General features: G+C 43.0%; 1 protein-coding gene across 4 annotated transcripts in view; it reads right to left on the bottom strand.

Annotated features, from left to right (window-relative positions):
- The window catches only part of RASSF5 (Ras association domain family member 5), a 268,852-nt gene that overhangs the window by 93,649 nt on the left and 151,657 nt on the right, over positions 1–23,546 (bottom strand). The window contains exon 1 of one of the 4 annotated variants that reach the window (XM_069238585.1): positions 19,047–19,331. The exons of the other annotated variants lie outside the window; for them this stretch is intronic. Within the exon in view, the coding sequence (XP_069094686.1) occupies positions 19,047–19,169 (123 nt within the window). The 5' untranslated portion in view covers positions 19,170–19,331. Of the gene's footprint in view, positions 1–19,046; positions 19,332–23,546 lie in introns of those variants that run through there. 4 annotated transcript variants of the gene reach the window in all.

Genomic DNA, 23,546 nt, shown 5'->3' with positions numbered 1-23,546 from the left:
CATTGTATGTGACTTCACTGTACAATACTACACTGTATGCTATTTCACTGTATGCCACTCCTGTGTACACCACTCCAGCCTATACCACTCCACTGCACAGTACATGACTCCGCTATATGATATTACACTAAACCCCACTCCACTCCAGGCAATTCCACTGTATGCTACTGCACTCTATGCCACTGCATTCTACACTAGTCCATTGGAGGCCACTCCACTCTGTGCCACTCCACTGTAAGCTACTCCACTCTACCCACTCCACTGTATGCTACTCCACTCTACACTACTCCACTGTACTCCAATCAACTGTTACACTGTACCCAACTTCAATCTTCTCTACTCTACTGGTATTCCACTCGATCCCACTCCACTGTATGCCACTTCATTCTACACTATTTTGTTGGATGACACTCCACTGTATGCTAATACACTCTACCACACTCCAATGTACACCACTCCAGTGAACGCTACTACACTAGATGCAATTACACTCTACGCCACTCCACTGTGCAACTCTACGCCACGCCATTCGAAGCTATTCCACTGTATACCACTAAACTCTAAGATACTCAAGTGTGCGCTGTTCCACTGTATGCTACTCCAGTGTACACTCCTCCACTTTATAGAACTCCACTCTATAAAACTCTACTACACTTTATGCCACTCTACTAGACTCTACCCACTCTATTTCCATACACTCTACTGTACAAATTTATAATAAACTCTATGGCCCATATACTCTTTTCTACAACACTATACTCCACTCTACGACAGTTTCCAACACTGTACAACACAGCACTCCACTCCATGGTATGAGACACCCGCCAAATTTATAACAGTTTCCTCGACTCTAAGCTATGCCACTTTAAAGTATGCCACTCCACTCTGCAATAATCCACTATACCCTACTCCGCTCTACGACTCTCCACTGTACACCACTTCACTCTACACTATTTCACCCTAGAGTATTCCACTGTATGCTTTTGCACCATAAGGTAATCCACTCTACGCCACTACAGTGTACGCCACTCCACCCTAAGATGCTCCACTGTACAACACTCTCCTCCACTCTATATAACTCCACTTCATAAAAGTCTACTACACTTTGTGGTGCTCTACAAAACTCTACTCCACTCTATCCCCGTACACTCCACTGTCCAACTCTATACTCCACTCTATGCCAATACACTCCATTGTACAACGCTCTTTTCCACTATACAATACTTTTCTAAACTCTACAACACAACACTTCATTCTACTGTAGAAGACACCACTCCTGTTTGTAACAGTTTGCTGGCTATGCTACACCACTCCACAACATGCCAATACACACTATTATACCTTACTCCACACTATGTTACGCCACCCCACTCTACTATACTCTACTGTACGAGCCTTTACCTCCCTCTATGATACTGTACAACAATCAACTCTACTGTTTGACATACAACTGTACTCTTTGCAACTCCACTCTACAGCACTCTAGTACACTGTATGACACTCTCCAACACTTTACTCCAGTCTATAGTCCTACACTCCACTGTACAACACTGTACTATACTGTATGCCACTGTACAACACTCTCCTCCACGCTTTGTCGTTCATTGATGCTCTAGTCCACTATACAACACTGCATGCAACTCCTTGAATGCCAATGCACTCTACTTTGTTCCACTCTACAACACAGTGGTGTTCTTTTTACATGATATTTTGTCACATTTTCTTGCTGCCATTTTGTTTCGATGCACGCACGATTGCCTAACTGGTTCCTCGTTAAAATGGAGAGTGCAGTGCAGGCGATACGAAGGTGCGCCCAAGGTGCACCTAGGCAAGCCCGTCTGCACCAGAACAGGACCTAGGGCTAGGGACTATGCCCCTTCTTCAGATAATAAGGTATGTTACACTGTAGCTCAGTTGCTGACTTTTAAAGGCCCCATAGCGGTTGCCTGTGCTTAGCATATGTATTCTAATCTCCCTTCCTCAACCTGTAAGACATGTGGTTTTCAGTATTCAACCAAGCATAGGGAGTCACATATGCGCCCTCCATTCACTGACTGGCGCTTGTTCATAGTTAACTTCCGTTCATTAGGTGGTCACAAGTTAGACATCTTAAATTTTGTGATGGGTTCTTCCTTAGATATCCCTTTTCTAACCGAGACACAATGGTTCTGCCCCAGATGTGGTTCAGGTTCTTCCTCCAGGCTACTCAGTAGCTAGACTAGATCGTTCCGGCAAAGGAAGAGGTGATGTTGCTATAATTTATAGGGACTCATTAAAGGGCACCTTCTCCTTGTTAGAGGGGCTGAGCTGTGAGTGTCTTCTGTTCTCTGTTACTTTAGACCCCATTTTCACATTTTCCGGTATTTTGATGTATAGACTTTCTGGTCCTTACTCACATTTTATACACACCCTTCTGGGTATCGTTGCGGACTTAGTTTAAAAGAAAGCTAATTTTAATGTACTTGGAGATTTCAATCTTCATGCCGAAGTCACCAGCATTCCAGGTGTGAAATCTCTGTTTCAGGACTTGGGCATGTTGCAACTGACTCAAATGGTGAATGAACCTACACATGAGAAAGGTCATATGATATACATAGTCTTTAGTAAAAACAACCATCTATACGTTCAGGTTCCTATCCCCTTAACCTGGTCAGACCATTTTATCAATCTCTTTACCGCTGACATCCAAACTTCCAACCGCGCGATGAGACCGTTGCTGGTCCAAATGAAAAACCGAGGACTTATCTGCTAGTATTCAATCCACCAGACCCTGCCCTTTAGATTTTGTCACTCCTTTCGCCCACTGCTTTGATGAATGGATTTCGAAGTCCTTCGATTTGGTTTTACCTGGTAAGAGATCCAGATCACTACCATTGGGGAAGAAAGCTCCTTAGTTTAATGCTGACCTACTAGCCCTTAAAAAGGAATGTAAACACCTGGAAAGACGCTGGTGGAAGGACTATGATCAGTGGCACAAAGATGAATATAGTAGTTCTGTTAGACGTTATCATGCTGCCATAAAATTGGCCAAGGCTGCCTACTATTCCGAAAAATTGAGTGTGCCGCCAATTCTCCCACAGAGATTTTTCAGATTTTGAAGGACATTACTGAACCAAAGTCCAGGGATTCGGCTTGGGGAGCGTTGCTGGGATACAGCAATCAATTGGCAGCTTCTTTTCAGGAAAAAGTCTTGAATATTTACTCCTCTTTTTCTAACAATCCCACTGTTGTGGATACCTCAGAATTTGAACCTGTATCTGCACAGTCAGCAAGGGCAGCACAGTCAAAGGAGACCCTAGCAACCTTCCCTCTACTCTTGGTTAATGTCCTCGCTGATCTTCTTCTTTCAGTCAAATCAAGCTTTCCCCTGGATCCTGGCCCGCTACATGTTCTGCAGCATGGCCGTGATAATATTGTTCCTCTTCTGGCAGACCGGTTGAATCTGTCCATCACTGTGGGTGAAGCTCCTTCTCATTCAAAGCACGATGTAGTCAAACCTCCACTAAAGGAAACCAGGCTTGAGCCAGACTGCCTAAGTATTTTTATACCTATCTCTTTACTACTGGGTCTATCAAACATTCTTGAAAACATGTCAACATACATCTCTCTTCTGTTCTTGAGGCGAAGAATACCCTTCACACCTCACAGATGGGATTCAGGCCACAACAATAGCTTTGCTCGCAGTTGTTGAGGAACTTAAATCTTTAATGGACCGTGGAGGTGCAGCAGCTCTGATCCTATTGGATCTGAACAACTCCTTTGACACAGTGGACCACTCTAATTTGATTTACAGAATCTCTAAGGCTGGGGTCATGGGCCCTGCCTTAAAGTAGCTATCCTCTTTTTTGGAAAATAGGACCTTTCAGGTTCTTGACCACTCCTGCTACTCAGACATTCTTCCTTTTAGTTGTGGGGTGCCGCAGGGTTCTTCCCTCAGCCCCACTCTTTTCAATCTATATGTGCTACTGTTAGATGAAATTGTGCACTCATTTGGACTGTTCCTTGTCTCCTGTGCCGATGACACTCAATTGGTGATATCCATCTTGCCTGATTCTCATTCCAGTCATCATAATCTGGTGGCTTGTTTACAAGCATGTCTAGCTGGATGACCTCCAGTGAGCTTAAGCTGAATGAGGTTAAAACTGAGGTTTTGATTTTAGGTAATCTCCACAGCAAAGGGATTCCAACCACCCTTTCAGCCTGTCTAAAAGGCTTGCCGAGCCCAAAGGCTGTGGTAAAAAGCCTTGGAATATGGCTGGATTGTAACATGGATGGACTAAACCCAGATCTGTGACTGGGGCGAGTGTTTGCATTGTTCAGCACTCCGTCCATCATCCTTTTGTGTTGCTAAAGTTGCCCTAAGTAGGAAGGGTATGCCCAGACATGGGTCCCTTGCTCACTGTGCCACTGGATTCAAGCTAGCCTGGCTGATGAAGGGTTATGCCCTGAAACCGGTCCCAGAATGCTTGTTTCCGGTCCAGGGAGGACCTGGCCTGGCAGTTCAGGCTGGACTGTTCCCATGAGGAACAGGGTCAAGACTGATTTGCATATGGCTGGGTCCAAACTGGGGTGGCATTGTGAGCAAAAGAACGATGGATTAAACGCAGATGTGTGACTGGGGTGAGTGTTTGCATTGTTCAGCACTCCGTCCATTATCCTTTTGTTTTGCTAAAGTTGCCCTAAGTGGGAGGGTTATGTCCAGACATCGGTCCATTGATCACTGTGCTACTGGATTCAAGCTATCCTGGCTGATGAAGGGTGATACCCTGAAACTGGTCCCAGGATGCTTGTTTCTGGTCCAGGGAGGACCTGCCTGGCCCGGCAGTTCGGGCTGGACTGTTCCCATGAGGAACAGGGTCAAGACTGATTTGCATATGGCTGGGTCCAAACTGGGGTGGCATGGTGAACAAAAGAACGATGGATTAAACCCAGATCTGTGACTGGGGGTGAGTATTTGCATTGTTCAGCACTCCGTCCATCATCCTTTTGTCTTGGATTGTAACACATCCATGGAGTACCAAGCTAATAGGCGAGCAGCCTATTGTTTTGGAATACTCAAGACTTCTGAGAAAGGTCCTTTTATTCTTCCTTTTTTTGTAAGGAGAATTATCATACAGGCCCTTATCCTTTCACGACTAGACTACGGCAATGTCATATCTTGGTTCACTAGGATATGTCAACAACAGGTTGCAGGTGGTGCAGAAAGCAGATGCCAGATTCCTGGTGGATCTGCCCAGACAGCACTCTGTGATAAAAGTCCTTGCAGCCTTACATTGGCTGCCAGTTCAACAACATATTCAATGCAAAGCCCTATGTATCTTGCAAAAAGCTTTTCACAGGAGAGTTCCTCTCCTATTCGAGCTCTTTTGCTTCTCCTTATATTCCAAACAAAGTACTCAGAACTTCCTCCGCTCAGCATCTCCAGATTCCTATGGTAAAGAAGGCTTGTTGGGCAGGCTGGTCTTTCCACTATCTAGCCCTCAGACTCTGAAATACTCTTCCTCCTGAAACACAGCAACGTTCTAGTGAGCTCTCTTTTCGCAAGGCTTTAAAGACCTGGTTATTCAACAGTTAATGTCTGCTGTTCTGCTTGGTGGCTCTAAACCAGCACTGGGAGGTCTTCAGTTAGCCATGTACTTTACAAATCTTCCAGACTAGACTAGTACGCCACTCTATGCCACTATACGCCACTCCACTCTACGCCACTCTATGCCATTGTTTTCTCTAACACTGTATGCCAATCCACTCTACAACAATGTACTGTACTGTACACTACTCCAATCTACAAAACTCTATTAGACTGTATGGCACTCTACTTTTCTGTAGTCTAAAACACTTTCCAGTACTTTACAACACACCACTACACTTGACTGCATAACACAGTACTCCAATTTATGACACTCTACTTGACTGTAGGCTACACCATTCCACTCCACTGCATTCCACTGTAGTATACAACATGCCATTCCACTCTGTGACACGTTACTCCACTCTACCCTACCCTACTCCAGTGTACTGCATTCCACTATACTCCCCTCTACTACAGTTTATCCCACTCTATGCCACTCTACCATACTCCGCTCTACGCCATTCTACTGTCCAACATTCAACCCCACTGTACAACGCTGTAGTACACTATGACACTCTCTCCACTCTCTACCCTTCCATTCTACACCATTGGGCTATAGGAGGCCTACTTTAGGGGTGACTGACTTATGCCATGGACAGTGAGTACACTCTGCCTGCACCTGGTGTAGACAGATTCAAACTCCCTATACAAACCAAACAAACTACACAAACTTTAGAAATTCTAAAGTTATAGTTATAACTTTCATTTACAATTTATCCATCACCTTCAAATTATTATAAGTAGTGTGCCTACTTATTTAACTTGTTTGTATTTGAAGAATAAAGTATTTCTAACAAAAAATTATTCTTAACCTGCATGTTTTTCTATTGTATGTTAATGGCTTTTTTTTAAATTAAAGATGTGTTTTCAATTGTAGTGCAGCATGTTGTATACTACAGTGAAGGAGAGTGCCGTAGAATATTGTAGAGTGGAATAGTGTGAAGTCAAGTAGAGTGGAGTGTCGTAGCTTACAGTGGAGTAAAGTGTTATACAGTGGAGGGGAGTGATGTGTCACTGAGTGTAGTATCGCAGAGTGGAGCAGCGTGTTGTATAGTGTAATTGCCTGTCAATCAGTAGAGCTGAGTGTTGTACAGATGAGTGCTGTCGATTGGAGTGTTGTGAAACCGAGTGTGGTGTAGTGGAGTATAACTGAGTAGCGTGTCAGAGAGCAGTAGTGTTTTAGAGTGTGGTAGTTTAGAGTGGAGTTCAGTGGAGTAAAGTGTCATCCAGTTCAGTGTTTTAGAGTGCACTGTCATACAGTAGAGCGGAGGAGAGTCCCGTACAGTGGAGTGTCATTATTTGTGAGAACATAGTGCATGGCAGAGTGGTGAGTTATAGTTAGTGGTGTCTGGTTAGCAAGCTGGGAAGCGTATGTACGGAGGTGCACAACGTAAAGGCATCTGGAGGTAGTGGATAAATAGTAAAATGTTAGGATTTCTAGAGTTTGTGCAGTTTAAGTTTTCATTGCATAGGGAAAAAAGTTTCCCTAACAATAATTAATCTTTAACTTTTGTTTTTTTCAGAGGGAGAGAGAGAGAGAGAGAGAGAGAGAGAGAGAGAGAGAAAGAGAGGACTTTGTGTGTGTTGGAGAGGTTGTGTGTGAGTGTGTATTTTTGATCCTGTATGAATTAATTACATAACATTTGAACTGTACACTTTTAACTTTGGTAGGTATGTGGAATTCATTAGCCCAACGCCCAGGGCATATTGTTTGGGGTCAAGGGCAACACTTTTTTATGTTTATTTTGTCCTTGGAACAAGTAGGCCCAACCCCCTGCAGCACAAACCCTTGGGCTGCCAGTTTACAGAAAGGAGAACTGTCTGCAGTTGAGGTGATATATGTGTTCATATGTTAATGGTGTTCGAGCTTGTATTTATGCATGAATGAAAAGCCTTTATTATTAGGGAGATTATTAGGGAGAGTGCTGTAAATACTGTCACACTGCACTACTGAAAGTAGTTCCAGTAAAAATAAAATGTGTACTCACTTGTTTGAAAAGTTTAACAATATGAGGCTAAGTATAATGCTCACAGAATGCTCTCTGATTAGATGCAGATGTTTGCAGAAGCTTGTAAGCAAGAGTGATAAATCTTTACTTTCAAAATAAAATGTTCAGAAATAAATGCAAGTAGGAAAAAAACAATTTCCCTACTATAAAGTTTTAGGTGCTGTTCCTTTGAATGGTCATTTAGTAAAATGTGTTGATGCATGCTAGTATTTCCAAAAAATATTCCTAATGGGAAATCAGTGTAACCATTTTCATTAAGATTATGGGAAGCATTAAAATAAACAAGGACTGGCAAAGCGCACCAATCTAACTTTTGTTGGGAGTCTTTTGGTTTTGTCAATGCGAGTCTTGTTTTGACATGACTTTTGTAACACTTTATTGTTGTGGGAGCTGCCAGGCCCTCACCATTGTAACAAACACTGGCAAAAAGCAAATAAAGTTTTTTTGGTCTCAAAAAGCACACATTGCCACCAGTGGCGTAACAAAGGCCCCTTGGCCCCTTGCTGTGCAGGGGGACACCACCAGGGGCCCCTTCAGCGCAGCACCTGCTCTGAGTGAGTCTGAAGGGGTGGAGCTCCCTCCATATTCTTTGCAGGGGGGCCCCCTCCAGTTTAGTTCTGCGGCTCAATGCCACAGTAGTTTCTGGCACTGAACAAAACTAGTTCTGTGCTAATAAGCTCCTTTTGGAAGAGCAGAATGCAATCGCTCACAGTAAAGCCGACCCATACATAGAGAGAGAAACAGAAGTTTAATAAAAACAAAATGTCTTGGTTACTGCCAGACCTGATTAGTGACCCAATTCTTAAAGTCACTAAAGTACACACCTGGCATATGTAATTGAATTAGTGGCTTTCATGAATTCACTACAACTTACAGAAGTAAATCAGGAAATCATACTCCTAGAAAATATATGTGAACTGTATTTTCGCACAAGCAAATATAGCGTGAGTATATATAGTAAGTGTAGATTTGCTCATGTGAAAAATCTATTGAGCGTTTACAAGTTCACTTTCCCTCCAACCATTTTTTTCCCTAATACTCGAAGAACTTCTACTTCTGCCATTGTCAGGAGTACATTTCCAACCTTTCTCAGTATGGGAAAAAATTAGAGAAGAGCTGGTGAAAATCATTAAATATACAAGTTAGTAGGTTCACAGACTCAAAGGCATTCCAGCCCTGGAACTATTGCTTTCTGCTTCCTCTAGCCCCAGTATTTAGATCTGCGAAAAGGTGGCAAAGTAAGGAAGTAGCTACAGTAGGGATTGACATTGCAAGTATTCAAGCCTTTCTATAGTAGTAGTCCAGGCAAAATCAGAGAGGCTATTATCAAAGCTCCTACATAATGAGATTGCTGCCATAATGTGTAACCGAACTAAATGGCACCAAAGGGACAAGTAGGTTATTTTTACAGGACAAGTAGATTTAAGAAGCAACCTGTCCTCTGATATGGTGATATTTTATTCAATTCCACATCCCTGTTTGGATTTGCCTAACATCGGCATAAGTTAAATGTATTCTGTGTACAACAAGCTTTAGGTTTGTATTGCATCCAGAACTGTGCATGATTAATCTTGTATATTTCTAACGTCAGCATAAAAGTACATTTATTGTGTGTATAACACGCTTTAAGTTTGGATTATAGATTTTTCACAGTGATGATATATCATTGATTTGAAATTGTGAAAATGCATCTTATCTATAAAGGGAACATGCAACATATAATTATTTCTTACCTCACACCACTACCCACGTGCCTCTCTTACATACTTACTTTTAACTATACCCTACAGTACTGGGAATTATACATAAACTTAGACCACAATAGCTGTACGCAATTCTAGAGATGCCGACTACAGAACTGAACAATATCCTCAAGGTGACACCTTTAGAACCCAAAACTACAGATAAGGCTTCTGAAAATTGACCCAGTCCTCGACATGGGACCTGCAGAACCTAGCACAATAAACCAAGTATGACCGAAACAACTGAGAGAGCGTAGCTTATATAATCTATATTAACATGAAATGTTTATGAACTAATGTGTGATAATGCCGCATAGAAATTATATTAGTATATTTTTGTTAAACGTGCACTTGAAATGTGACCACGGGGAGTGGCCACCATTGTATACGGAGACTTGTAAAAATGACTAATGTTCTGTTAAAGAATGGTTTTGTACTAATTATTAATGATTATGTTATTAAAGTTATGCAAAATAAATCTTGTAGGCCTTAGTTAGCATGAGTCGAGGCCTAGCTGCCTGACTTTCATATTAAATGTGTTTTCTAAACGTGCAGTGTGCTGACTCGCAAAAGGACATGAACTCTTGTTTTTTCCTTCAAATTAGAAGTTTCATGTAACTATAGTAGATTTGTTCTCATGAAATTCATATTTCTTGTAGAAATGTAATAACTAAAATGCAACAGTGTAGATTAGTATAATAATGTACAAGGTCGTTCAAACTGGTACAGACAATGGAGCTACTGACCGAAGATGTGCAAAGAAATTACAGAAGGATGAAATCATACCGGACGTGCTACCTCTGAAGACGTCAATCATATGGACCAATAAAATGTCTGAGAACTAGTGTGGGGTGAAAGATTAATGACATAATCTGTTTTTTAATTGGCTAAAGATAGTGGGGTGCAATAATTATCCAATCAGATTTTAGGGGAATGTACAAAGAAAAAGGGATAAAACCTCTTGACACACAGAAATGAGTTAGTTTGTTAGGGAGATGATGATGCGATTTGATATGATCCAGAGACTTTGTCACTTTGCCTAGTGACTTTGCTGATTTTACTTAGAACCATCCTTGTCCTTAGTCTGCCCATTTACACTTTACCTCCTTATGAGGGAAGTGTCCCATTTTCCCCGTGAGCTGAGTCTCTGACTGATGGCGAATCAACTGATGTCCTGAAGACGAAGACTGAACCTGAGTGCTGACCTAAACCTTGGAGGGTAACTATGACAATGAAATTGTGATTTGTCTGTTTGCTTTTCCTTTCTAGGTACCAACTGCTTACTTTTGACAGAGACCATAGCTAGATATTTTCCAAATTGGTGTTCTAAATTGTTTTGCATGAAGCCCAAAATGCCAATGCTAATCAGTGGTTAGGAAAGGGGTTCACTATACCGACGCAAATAGACATATGACTGAATCTATGCTTTGTTGAACTGACGCGGTAATGACACTCTGCTAAAGTTGATCTATGTTGACGCTGTGTTATGCTCTAATAAATGCATTCCTTGCTTTGGTTAAGTCTTATTCGAGTTGCCAAATTATGACAATGATATTGAGTGCTTTGCTTTTGAGATTGACACACCTGCTTTTAGAATTGTAATCAATAGGGAATAAAACTCATAAAATGCTACTAAACTGGTGTGGTTATTCATGACTGAAAGGTCATGGTGGTGTCTTGAGTTGATTAATGTCTTTGACTAAAGTAAAATGCATTGTGGTAATAAATATTGATGACATTATTGACATATTGATTGACATATTGATTAGCTGTCTCGTCCTAAGGTGTCTCTCAACTGGGTGAAAAGATTCATTGGCCTAAAACGAGTCCTAATGTGAAATAATTGATCATAAAGGGACGCGTTAGCACAACAATGCCCTGTTCCAAAGATAAACACCACAGAGCACGATACAATGCTACAATCAAGGCTTGCAGAACAGGACACACTATTACAGGTGAAGCCTCCCAAAACATATTGCAATTCTCTTCAGGAGGCTTCCAGAACATGATGACGAACTGGAGATGAGGCATCTGTAAGAGAACACACTGCTCCAGGTGATCTCCAGAACAAAACACACACTTCCAAGAGAGGCTTCGAGGACAGGTATGGAGCCCGTGGCGTAACTTCCAGGCAAGAACATTTCTGCAGAATAAACCTTAGTAAAACGATGCCCTGCCCCTTTCTCTGAAGGGTACACACCGCACAATAATCATTATATTAGAAGTCTGCCACAAAGAGGACATCACATTAGTTTAAAAAACAAGCATTTCATAAAGTGGTATAACGAGAAAGATGGAACTGCATGTACAGTATGAAGAACACTCTTTTGTACAAAGCACGGTTTCCATGGCAACCAACTAGAGAGACGCTCATACCTAACTTGCCAAAAACATGTTTTCTAAAAATACTCAGTTCTGACACTGTCTTTCTATCCTAGTAATACGGCTATAGACTAAGCTGCTGGGGCCTTATCCTAGAGATTACATGGCACGGCTGAAGGGATTTGCAAGTGAATATCTTTTTGAATCTTCACTCATGGGTCAGGGGCTCAGGCACTGGCGATCCTGACAAAAACGAGCTCAGTCTAAAAAGCAACTTTAGGTCTACATGTTTAGTTTCAGAGTGTTAAGAAACTGCCACTAGGCACTATAGAAACATCTCTCCAACTGTATAAATGCTTTTGACTCTCTCCCGTCCCTGCCTGCCCATACATCAGCATGATATGGCATAAAATAACATGAGGTAAAACAAACAGTTTATTTGTTTCTCAGTGATATGACCTATTGCGTCTGGTTGAATGGGTGGGGGCCAAAATGGGTTGTAACACTATCTGTTCTTTGGGGGGGTACCTCCTCCCTACACAAGTCCCATTTGGGTTCTGGTTACTCTCTCGGTTTAGTAGTTCCTATATGTATCATATCAGCACTACATGTTAAGTCTATGGGCCTCCAGTTCTAGGGGACCAGTTCGTCGTTAAGAGTGCACGAGGCTCCCTGATCACATCCCTTCAATCCGTTGCTATGGCATCCAAAGCATGCTATGGAGCAGGACAGGCTTGTTGTGAACAGAAGCTACGGCTCCTTCCATCTGACCGTATGGGATACAACCTGGAATACACATCTCTTCCCCTCAAGAAGGGGAAGGCAAACAATTGCTTGCTAGATTGCAGTGACTTCTGAGGAAGGTCTCCTAGTGTGCTGTTGCACACCAGCATCGGGTTGCCAGAATGCCATGTTTAGGTCACGTTTCTGATATGCTGCTGCAGTCAAGAATGATGGTACATTCTCAGGTCAGGTTGCGAGGTGAGCAGAACGATGACAGATTCCGAGGTCAGGTTCTTGATAAAATGTTACATACAGGCTTGAGTCAATTTTCTGATGTGAAAGCCTTTAAGTTAGTTTGCTAGAATAATGGCACATTTTGAGGTGTTATAGGTGAGGTGTGAGATAGTTTCTGGTGTGATGAGCTAATTTTATCTTAGGGAGCTAAAATGAGAATGCACCTGGAGTTTAAGCTCCCTAGATGATGTAATATACCGTTTTATGTCAGCCTCCTAGTATGGTGTTATAATCTGAGCTCTGACTCCTTGAGGGACAACACACATCAGATTCCTGGAGTGATGTCACAGTGTCATATCATGATTCTGTAGTGATGTGGAAGTCTGAAGACAGGTTTCTGAATTTACATCACAGTCTGACACCAGCCTCCTTAAATTACATTATAGTCTGACTGGAGTGATCAAATAATCTCATTGGGTTCCTGAAGCTATACCACATCCTCAAGCCACATTACAGAACTGATACAGTTGACTGTCAGTTTCACAGATTTATGTCTGTCCCAGTCTAAATGCTTTGGGTACTCACCAAACCAGCACCCTCAAGAAAACTACGGTTCTCTCCGTATACGTCTTTTGAAAAAAATAGAATATCGTGTTATTATATTTATATGCACAAGGTACACAAGAACGGTTTTGGCATTCTGTTTCTCTTCCTTTCCAGTGTGCCCCCAGGGCTAAGTGTAAAACCCAGCAGACCTTGCAAGCATGATTTGACACTGTGATGTGAAAAAGGCTTGCAGCCATACTCTGCATATTTTGTCAGGTTCAGATGAGTCACCTCTGCCCATTCAGTCCAACCTATTGTTTGTTCCTGTGAAGCATTTTGCACCGGTTCACACCCATTCTAATGCTAATTACTGGCTGGAAGAAGTGGTAGAGCAAGTGCAAATTTAGCTTTCAAAAATGTCAGGGAAAGAAAAAGGTAAATTCCTAAAAGTAACTTTTCCTTAATGTTTATTTAAAAAATCTGAGTTAACTAGACTTTTAATACAAATTAAAAATAGTTGTTTAATTATGTTTCTAACTACTCCAAATCCTGATCCACAGTATTAGGATTTGAACCTGTATTCTGGTTTTCTATACAGGACAGCTGGGCTGCCACAGTGAAAAATATATTTTGGGTGCTAGCCAATGTAAGGACAACTGAACACTGAATTTCTACATGTCCTACATTGAAATACTATGCACCTATCATTGTGGGCCACAAGGCCTACATAAGGATGACTTGTTAATATTTAAAAATGAGGTTTTCATTAGCCAAAAGGGTGTTTATTGACAGATTGAATTGCAGTTTTTACACTGCTATAGTCAGGCTACACTGGTAGACCTGAAGCCATATTTGCTCTTTGACTGTGAAGGCTAACACAATATGTGTTGCAGTCAAATGGTGGCATTTAACTTCCATGCCATAGGAACAACTTGTACCATATACTAGGGCCTTATAGGTAACTTATATAAACCAGTTAGGAATATGCCAATTCAATCACGTTTAAAGGAGATGAACAGGAACGTTACCACTGGTTAGCAGGGGTAAAGTGCATAGAATTATACAACCAGCAAAAATATAGGTTCCAGCAAAAGCTGAAAGATCCGGGGTGACCATGGAGAAAAGGTGGCAATCCTACATGCACCCTGCCCAGCGGGCAGTAATGTGCACTTAGAGTTATTTATTTAATATTCAAAGTCAGGTTTTCCTTCTTGTCAATAGAGTGAATTTACTGGTCTGTGCACCATAATTCAAGCTGCTGATGCTGTCAGGCTACACGGCGTTAGGCCTGAAGCCTTGTTTTCACGGCTACTCTAGTGGATGGCATACTAGGTGCAGCAGCCACAAGTGTCATTTAACTTTCCATGCCATGAGTGTTCTTCTGCACCATATACTATGGCTTTATAAAAACGTTGAATGTGCCAGTCAGATAGTAAGACAGTTTCTGACATGTTTTAGGGGTCAGAGCACTTACATTGGGCACTGGATACTGGTGTCCCATTGTTAGAGTTCAGGTTTCCCAAGAGGTGAAACCCAAAGAAATGAAAAACTGGAGTTGACCACCCAAAAAGGGGGCACTTTGGAAAATACACCAAACAGCTAACATCATGAGGTGACTGAGAAAAATAGTCTTCTCAGTGGAGCCTAGGCCCATTCTATGCATTTTGAAAAGAGTCCTCCATGCATTACAGTACAAGCAATCCACTGGAAGAGGAATGATACACTAAAGAGGACAGAGTATGTAGTGAGACAGAAATACTCCTCTGGGCAGAGTCAAAGCACACTGTAGATTTAAAAGAATTGGTATTAGTACATCTAGCAGACAGCTGTACTGTCAATTCAAACCTAAAAATAACTAATTTTCCATAATACATCAGACGACACTTGCTGTTTCAAGATTTATTTTTTGCCTTTAAGCTTACTTCCTTTAACTCAATCTGTTTCTGCAAGTTACCACAATGTTTTGAAGAGCCCATGATGTGTGAGATAATGCCTGCTGACATTTAAGATGCATAGACTATAGAATAATTCATAAATGACACTACCACCTGCAGCCGCTTTATGGCGCGTTTTTACTGCAGAATCAAGACTAAACCACAAGCTTGGTTATGGAAATTGTCCCTGGGACGTCCCCTCTCTTGAATGAATCCAAATAAAAACTCAAAATAGTGTCATCAACTAAACACAGAACCATTTCAAGAAGACTTATTCAAAGACGGACATCTATCAAAGATGTTCAGCAACGACAGATGTTTTGTTCTGTTTGCCAAGGTGACTCAATTCTGCAGTCAATATATGATTAGGCTGACTGTGGTATGCTCATGTGAGCACGGGCAATATTTCTTTTTTACTGCCCACCAAAATGTGTTTTTGCTTATAATGAATGTGATGTTTAAAATATGTGTTGTATATATCTATGTGTTCAAGTGTAAACTAAAAATGTATATTAAGCACTGAAACGGGAATTGTGTTTTTCGGTTTAAATCGGAAAACCCCTCCCTTCATCAGCCTTTGACGAGTCCAAAATGGACCCCGCACATGCTCACAGTGATGCTGTGTATTGGGCTCGGGCAGCCATACTGGAATGGTTGTAATTTTGGACGGGAGTCGCAGGATGTGATACGTGGGTTGGTGAAGTCTGCAGGGAGAGAGACGGGCTGCTGCTTCCCCCTTACTCTCTGACAGAAGCAGGTTGCCCGGTGTACAACACCTTCTCGTTAGTAGACTTGCAAGTGAAGGACAGGTAAAAGGTCGAAGCATGTGGGGGGGGGGGGGGTTGTTCCCCATTCTTCAGTGCATCGCAGCGGGCCTTCTTGCTGGGCTAGAGGAGGGGGCAAGGTGGCGCTTTACTTCCTATCCTGTGGGGCTATACCTGCTATGCTGGTTACCCCTGGCAGATCTATACTTTGTGCTGGGAGGGTGGCAATCAGTGCTTTACTCCCGCCCATGTGAGAGCCGTGCTTGCTAGGCTTGGCACCCCGGCAGGAGGTTTTGTTGTGCTAGGGTGAGACCAAGAGAAACGCGTGATAGATTGCAAGTAAGATCCTCTGCCTCCCCACCACACACCCTAAGCCACACTTCCCTCGCGGCAGTTCAGCATTGAGCTCTTGCACGCCTAGAGAACTTTCTAAGCACTTCGTTTTGAGGGTTGAACTGACGAAATACGTTTTTTCACCTTCAAAGGTATCGTTGAAACGAATAAGGACAACAAACACCTGCACAGTAGTGGCCCTAAACAAGCTTAGGAGTAATGTGTGGAAGGAACTTCACCTATAATGAACACTGTTATCCCACTGGTTCTTGTGATGCAAACAAAAGGGGAGCAAGAGGATCCCTCCATGACATTTTAAGTATGTGAAAGTGAACAGTGATTAATTGTGTTAGAGATTACATTTTGCGTTCTCAGCAACTGTTGGTGTGATTGGGTGCATAGTGAGGCAGTGAGTGAAAAGTGTGCGGCGGGGCTCACCTGGTGATCCTTGGAGATAACTGAATACTCAACTCTCTTACACTCAAAGTAGGATGTACAGTGGAGCTGAGGTGAAGCAATGGCCTAAGTGTAGCACAGGCAGCAGCAGGTCAAAAACTTTAATCCACGGAGACATCTGATATAAAATATACCAGCAAAAAGGTGCCTTGTTAATAAATACCTGATCACTCCTACGAACATTGCCTTGTGTTAGAGATGGCCTTGCTACAATAAAAATGTTATCTGTGAAGACATTTCACAAACAATAGAAAAACAGTCTCTGACAATTTTCTTTTTGGTAGTCTATACAAATTGATAAGAACTGATTTTCAGAGTTTGAGAAAACACTAGAAAATACTTAGTTTAATGCACAAACACAGAAAACCGGAAACCCTCTAACAGCTCAGGCTGCCACAGTCTTGCAGCGCAGTGAATATCCGCTTAACTGTTGCTCAACTCGGAAAACATGACTTGCAGAGGCCCTTGTGTTGTAGATGGATGACAGGTGTCCCAGCACAGATGAGGCAAGGCATATTCAGAAGACAAATACTTCATTCTAAGTTTGGCCCTTTAGTTACAGGCACAGCCGGATAGCTCGTGACAGAGCCCAATTCTCCCTCAATAACCACTTGACTAGCCCAGCACACAGAGCCCAACATCCCATGCATCATCACATTCTCACTGAACTAGCCAATCACTCAAAGTCGCAGCATCCTCCCCGTTTCTTACACACTAGGCAACACAGCGATGCCACGTAACGACACCGAACACGTAAAACCTGAAAATCACTGTGGCCTAATGGTACGATAGTAATTGCATAAGCCCAAATTGCTTACTCATAGTGACTTAGATGCCGGTCAACTTAAATGCAGGAATGCATTTTAGGGTGCAATCAACATTAAACCAGGGATGGGGTATCTCTCTCTTTGCAAGCACACACACATGTGCATGCATAATATGTAAGGTGCTTGCCCATATATGCTGCCAAGTGCATTGCTGTCATATTACACCTGCAGATACCGTAGGCCAACAACAGTTATCACTTGACATAAGATATACCAGTGCACGTCCCAGAATTCAACGAGTTTTAGTTACATAAAGAAGTCCCACGAGCAGTTAGTCTAATGTTATTTTTGAATAGCTAAGCAAGACCAGTTAAGGGTAAAAATCAGAAATAGCTGAACTTACTACTGCTCCTTTGGGACAACCTGGGATTTCTAAAAGATTAGAGAATGTTTTCTGCTAATTATAAATTTTACATGTGTAATGTCTGTATTATTATCAGTTTTATTATTAACATCACAGATGAGCTTTAGCGAGAAGGCGGGTAAGATGGCTGCTGAAGGCCAGACAGATTGTCAGTGGTGGAGCAGGAGCTGTAACATAGACATAGCCCTAAGATTCTGGTAGCCGCTGATTAATGAAGAATTTCGCACTGATCTGGAAATGTAACATTCATGAACACAGTGCACGGCTCCTACTTCATCTCCATGCCACCCACTTTTCCACTAATGTTTAAGCAATTTCTGCACTTTTTGCACAGCTTATATTTCTGTTATGAAAATTTGGGCGGAACTTTGCAGACAGGAAAAAACAGAATTGTGCTTGTATTACCCAATGCAGGTGTGTGCATCTAAAGGCCAACTACGGCTCCAGGGCCTAGCATAATGGTCTAAGTTTGAGCCTGGTTCCTTTAATTTTAATTAACATCCAAAGGTGTAAGGTCATATTTGGGAAGGTTACCTACAGGTAGTTCTGGCCTTGGATGGGGATGAAATACAGCTGTCTTACCACACTTTCAGAACACCAGCCTATTAGGAAATATCCTGATTGCCCCACGACGCCACCACTTTTACTTCTCTTGCAAGAAGCAGACTCTTCTTAGATGGCAGACTTTGTAAGGGTCTGTCATCCCGTTTCAAAGAATATTTCCCCATTTTAAGGTAGAAACGCCATCAGGACATCCTGTTTGCAAAAGTGAGGGCTGTAGACACCACAAAAGTGCTGGACGGGCTGGACACAGTGCCTGCTTCACTCTAAACCCTCTCCACACCAGCACTCTTACCGAAGAATTGCTTGCTAGAACATTAGTTGGTAGATGGTACAAACTAGTACAAGGAACCCAGAACCTACCAATAAGCTCAGGAGAACTGGGTGCCTCTGAAAGGGACTAGCTGAATCATTCCAACTACCCAAGCAGACTGTGTACAACACAGCTCAGATGGTCTCTTAGCGCTCATTTTTATCGTCTTCTGAAAGCTGAACATTGGAGTCTGCCCCTCTGAAAGTCTACCAAGCAACTTGATCTAAGCAGCAGGTGCACAACACATCCGTAAAATAAAGATCTCCAAAGTACAAGGGTTTTGCCCTACCTTTGCCGGCGACCCTTTGCCTTGGGCCTTGCCGAAGAAGTAGGGTTTGGCCGTGAAGAAGCAGTCGTCCAGTTCCTCCTCGAGGCTGCCATACCCACTGCTCATGCTGCCGCCGCCGGTCATTGGTGGCAGGGCCTGCCGCCCGAGGGCCACGGTGTGACAGAGGCCCGCTTCACCCAGCCACCAAGCCTGGCTCCGGCCGGGCCACGTCCATGGCTGCCTTGAGCGATGGTTGAAGCCTGGCAGAAAGAAGCAGACGTCGCGCCTCGTCGAGCGCCTGAGCCTCAGTGAGCCGAGTCCTCCCGCACCCCCTCTCTTCCTGCCCGCCTCGGCTCAGCCACTTCCTCTCGCACGATTACTGGGTGGTAGGTAGAGCTTCTCTGCCGCTGTTTCTTAGGTGACACGGAGGGAAAATCCATCATTTCGTTCAGAAACGACGACCAATCTCCAGCCGCGGAGAACCTGCATTCTGTTTTTGTAACCTGTACCCATGTTTCACAAGTTTCTTTCTTCCGGTTCGGCCTGGTGCGCTCACAGGCCTTCGACACCTTCGGACTGGACACCTCTTAAGACTGGAATATTGTGATCATTTGAATACATCTCGATCTTTTGGGCTCTGTGACACTAGATCTGTGTAGATCATTAATGTTTGCAACGTTTCGAACAGAAATGGCGAACAGTGGTGACATTTAATAAAACAGAAACGCAAATGTGGAATGGAAAGTGAGGCAGAATTCGTGGATTTAACACACTTACTTGCATAGTACTCAATGCAAATATACATACTGCTTGCAATGTTAGCCGTGACTCACACCTGTCGGGAGTCTCTGCGTCATGCAGAGTAGCGTGTCTGTGGGAACCGAGGCAAAAGGGTGGGAAACAAACGCTTCCAAATGGGCCGTACTACTCCCAAGCATACTCCTGCTGGGATGGTTCATCCATTCTCAGGCATAGTGAAGATCTCTCACCAGCAGTCTGAGTCCAAGTTGAAGCGTGGCTGGGCTTAGGGCCGGAAACCGTGCTCTGGAATTCGCGTGGTGAAAAGAGGTCTGCTGTTCTGCCCTTTACAGTGTAAAACCCTACTCTTGGGCAGTTAAACCCTGGAAGCAGCGCTTGAAATGGAAAAATAGAAGTGCAGAGTACCTGCTTGCTTCTGAGAAGTGCCGGAACTCTCTAATTAAAACTATTGCGTTTTTCCTGAGAAGTGCAGGTACTCTCCCTCTTAAAATAAAAAAGTGCCGCTACTCAGTGCCGGACGGTACCGGCCCATTTAAAGCACTGCCTGGAAGGATGTTTGTTCTTGACATTGCATGCTCTAAGGTATTAGGTAATCTGCATTTGTAGTATTTCTTTAATAAGTGTACTCTCACGGCACTGTTCCGAATCTGGGTGTCCCAGACGGGTATGGGATTTCTTGTGACAAAAGTCAAAGTGGTCTGTGGACACAGATGCCAATTCACAAACGCATTTATGAGTATGGGTAGCAGTACAACAGAAGAATTCTTTACACACTCTTACATGGCATGGCGAATCGCCACAAAATGTCCACCAATCTGCAAAGAAGGCACAGTACTTTCTATTTGTACTGATTATAGTTTGATGATGGATGCTAGATCCCGTAATGGTTCTGTGTGAGGTATTTTAAGTATGTATCTATACCAAATTACTTCCCTTATATTTCCTTCTGCTAGGTTGCATGGGCACTGTTTAGTTTGGATTCATACTTGCTTGTTATGTGGCAACGATGTAATGTCCCTGTGGGTATAGTATATTTAAATTGTTTTCTTTTGAATGATTTCTGTGCAAACTGGTGAGACGATATGATGGGCTGTTGAGAAGGTAATGCTGTGACAACTGTTGTAACATGAAGCCATCTTGGATGCAAGTCTCCAAGCTAACGTGTACTGCAGCTGTAAGGTGAAGTATGGGAATAACTGGATTTGGATGTGCTGTTGAAGTGAAAATATTAACCATCAATATGTGCACAAAATATACCCTACTCAAATCTCAAAACACTTTCACTTTAACACACATTGTGTGGATATATGATTACTGCTGTGAGTGGAAAATGTGATACAGCTCCTCAAGAAGAACATTCCAATAATTTGTTTAGGGTTAAACTGATGCAGCATGTTTCACCTGTTTCCTAAGGGTGCCCATGATCTATGGCAGTGTCATAGGATTGGGGGCATAGCACGTGGCTCGGTGGTACAGTGTTTGCAAGGTGAGTGATTGGTACAGCCTGGATGCTGTGCAAATCTGATGTGCACAATCATGTGCTGTGAGCCTCTGGACTTGGAAGCACATGAATATCATTGATACACAGTTCCCAAGTTTGTGACCCAGGTCTCCATCAGTGTAGCGCGACGAAAAGCCTGAGGCAAAGTACCTGACCTCAGATGCCAGCTGTCTCAAGTCCAGAAATTATGTTTGATGTCAAGAGCTCCAGGACTTCAGACTCCAATTTCGGCTTTTGAGCAATATTTTACCGCCAACTGTGCTGTGAGGTGAACACAAGAAAGGTACTGGGATGCACTGAGCAAGGAAAGTCTATAGATAAAGCCTACTGTGGGCCTTGAGATGTGGCCCAGTGCCTGATCGGAGAAGGAGTAGGCAGCACTACTACAGCGAAGAGCACAGAAAACCTGCTGTTGGGTAATCAGCTTTGTAGACTTCAGTGAGCTGCAGTTTGCCTTTGAGGTAGAAGGTTAATAACGGTTAGCTGTTTTTCTTTTAATTGCCATCTTTGTGGAGTTTGTTGAGTGTAAACTGCAGCAAAAAGAACTAAGGGTATTGGTGCAGTATACTTTTTAGTGCACATAGGCACAAGGTACTGAAACATTAACCAAGAAGAACTGAGTGACCATCAAATGGAAACATTCACACTGTTTTCATTTCAAAGATCCATGATAAAAGCACTGATCTAAAATTCTCCACAAGAGCTCAACTCTTTACTCCACCCACATAAAACACAGCCCTCCTCATCATTTCATCCTAATTGCAGGCAAATGGTCCTCCACAAATACTTGCCTCCTAAAATCCTACTCACCTCTCAATGCAACATCCTACTAAGCCTTCTAGTCCCCTCTCTTATATTCTCTCCTTGCAGATTCCTCTCTAATAAATGCCCACTCCTCCCCCTCGCCTTTAGCCTCAAACCCACCAGAATCCTTCTCACCCCTGTGTGGCATGCCAAACCATCCAACCAACATCAGAGATGTTGGACCTGCCCCTTTTTGCAGGGTTATTTCCAAACTGTTTGCCTTCCTCCTCCTTTCTTTCTGACCTGTGTTTGTTGACTTTAGGACTCTGGGCACTTTACCACTGCTAAAGTGCATATGCTTTCTGTCTAAATTGTATTGGTGATTGGTTTATCCATGATTGGCATACTAACAAGTCCCAAGTCTAGTGCACCATGTGTGCCCAGGGCCTGTAAATCAAATGCTACTAGTGGGCCTACAGCACTGATTGTGCCACCCATGAGTAGCCCTGTAAACATGTCTCTGGCCTGCCACTGCAGTGCCTGTGTGCAGTTGTTAATTGCCATGTCGACCTGGCAAGTGCACCCACTTGCCAGGCCCAAACCTTCCCTTTTTCTATGTGTAAGCCATCTCTAAGGTAGGCCCAAGGCAGCCCCATGGGCAGAGTGCAGTGTATTTAAAAGCTAGGAAATGTTCTTGTGTGTTTTACATGTCCTGATAGTGAAATACTACTACATTTGTTTTTCACTATTGCAAGGCCTATCTCACCCATAGGGTAACATGGGGATTGCCTTAAAATATCTTTTTAGTGTGATTTCATATTGGGAGCAGATAGAGATATGCAGTTTGGGGTCTCCGAACTCACAATTTTAAAATACATCTTTTAGTGAAGTTGGTATTTGAACTGTGAGTTTGAAAATGTCACTTTTAGAAAGTTGGCATTTTCTTGCTTAACCATTCTGTGCCTCTGCATGTTTGCTGAATATGTGTCCGGGTCAGGGTGACAGTTGGGCTGTTTGTGCATTCACTCTAGACCATCACACAAAGGGAGCTGAGGTGTGCCCTGCATATCTTGATGGCTCATCACTAGGCTGATGGGACCTCCTAATCTAGAATGGTGCTGACACCTGCACCTGCATAGGGATGTGCCTTTCCTTACACAAAACAGTCTTCAGCCCCCTGGAGTGTGTCAGGGGCCAGGGCAGGGTAAGGCAGGGTCTTGTGCGCTACAAAGACTTCCCTTTGAAGTTTGCCTACTTCAAAGACAGAAATGGGTACAAGTACTGGACCTATGATACCACATAGTTAGAATCCTTCTGGATGGAGGACATTCTGAAAGTAAGAAGAGCTGGATGCTGTAGGAGGAACCGCCACTCTGCATGTTGCTTTGCTGTGCTGGCCAGCTGGTTGCTGCTTCTGTCCTGGGAGTGAAAGGGCTAGACTTTGCTTTCAACATCCTACTTCCAAAGGTTCTCCAAGGGCTTGGACTGAACTTGCCTCCTGCTAAGAAGTCTCAAGG

This window comes from Pleurodeles waltl, chromosome 6 (genome assembly GCF_031143425.1).
Source record: "Pleurodeles waltl isolate 20211129_DDA chromosome 6, aPleWal1.hap1.20221129, whole genome shotgun sequence".
NCBI lineage: Eukaryota > Metazoa > Chordata > Amphibia > Caudata > Salamandridae > Pleurodeles > Pleurodeles waltl.
This window is presented reverse-complemented; position numbering and strand designations above follow the sequence as displayed.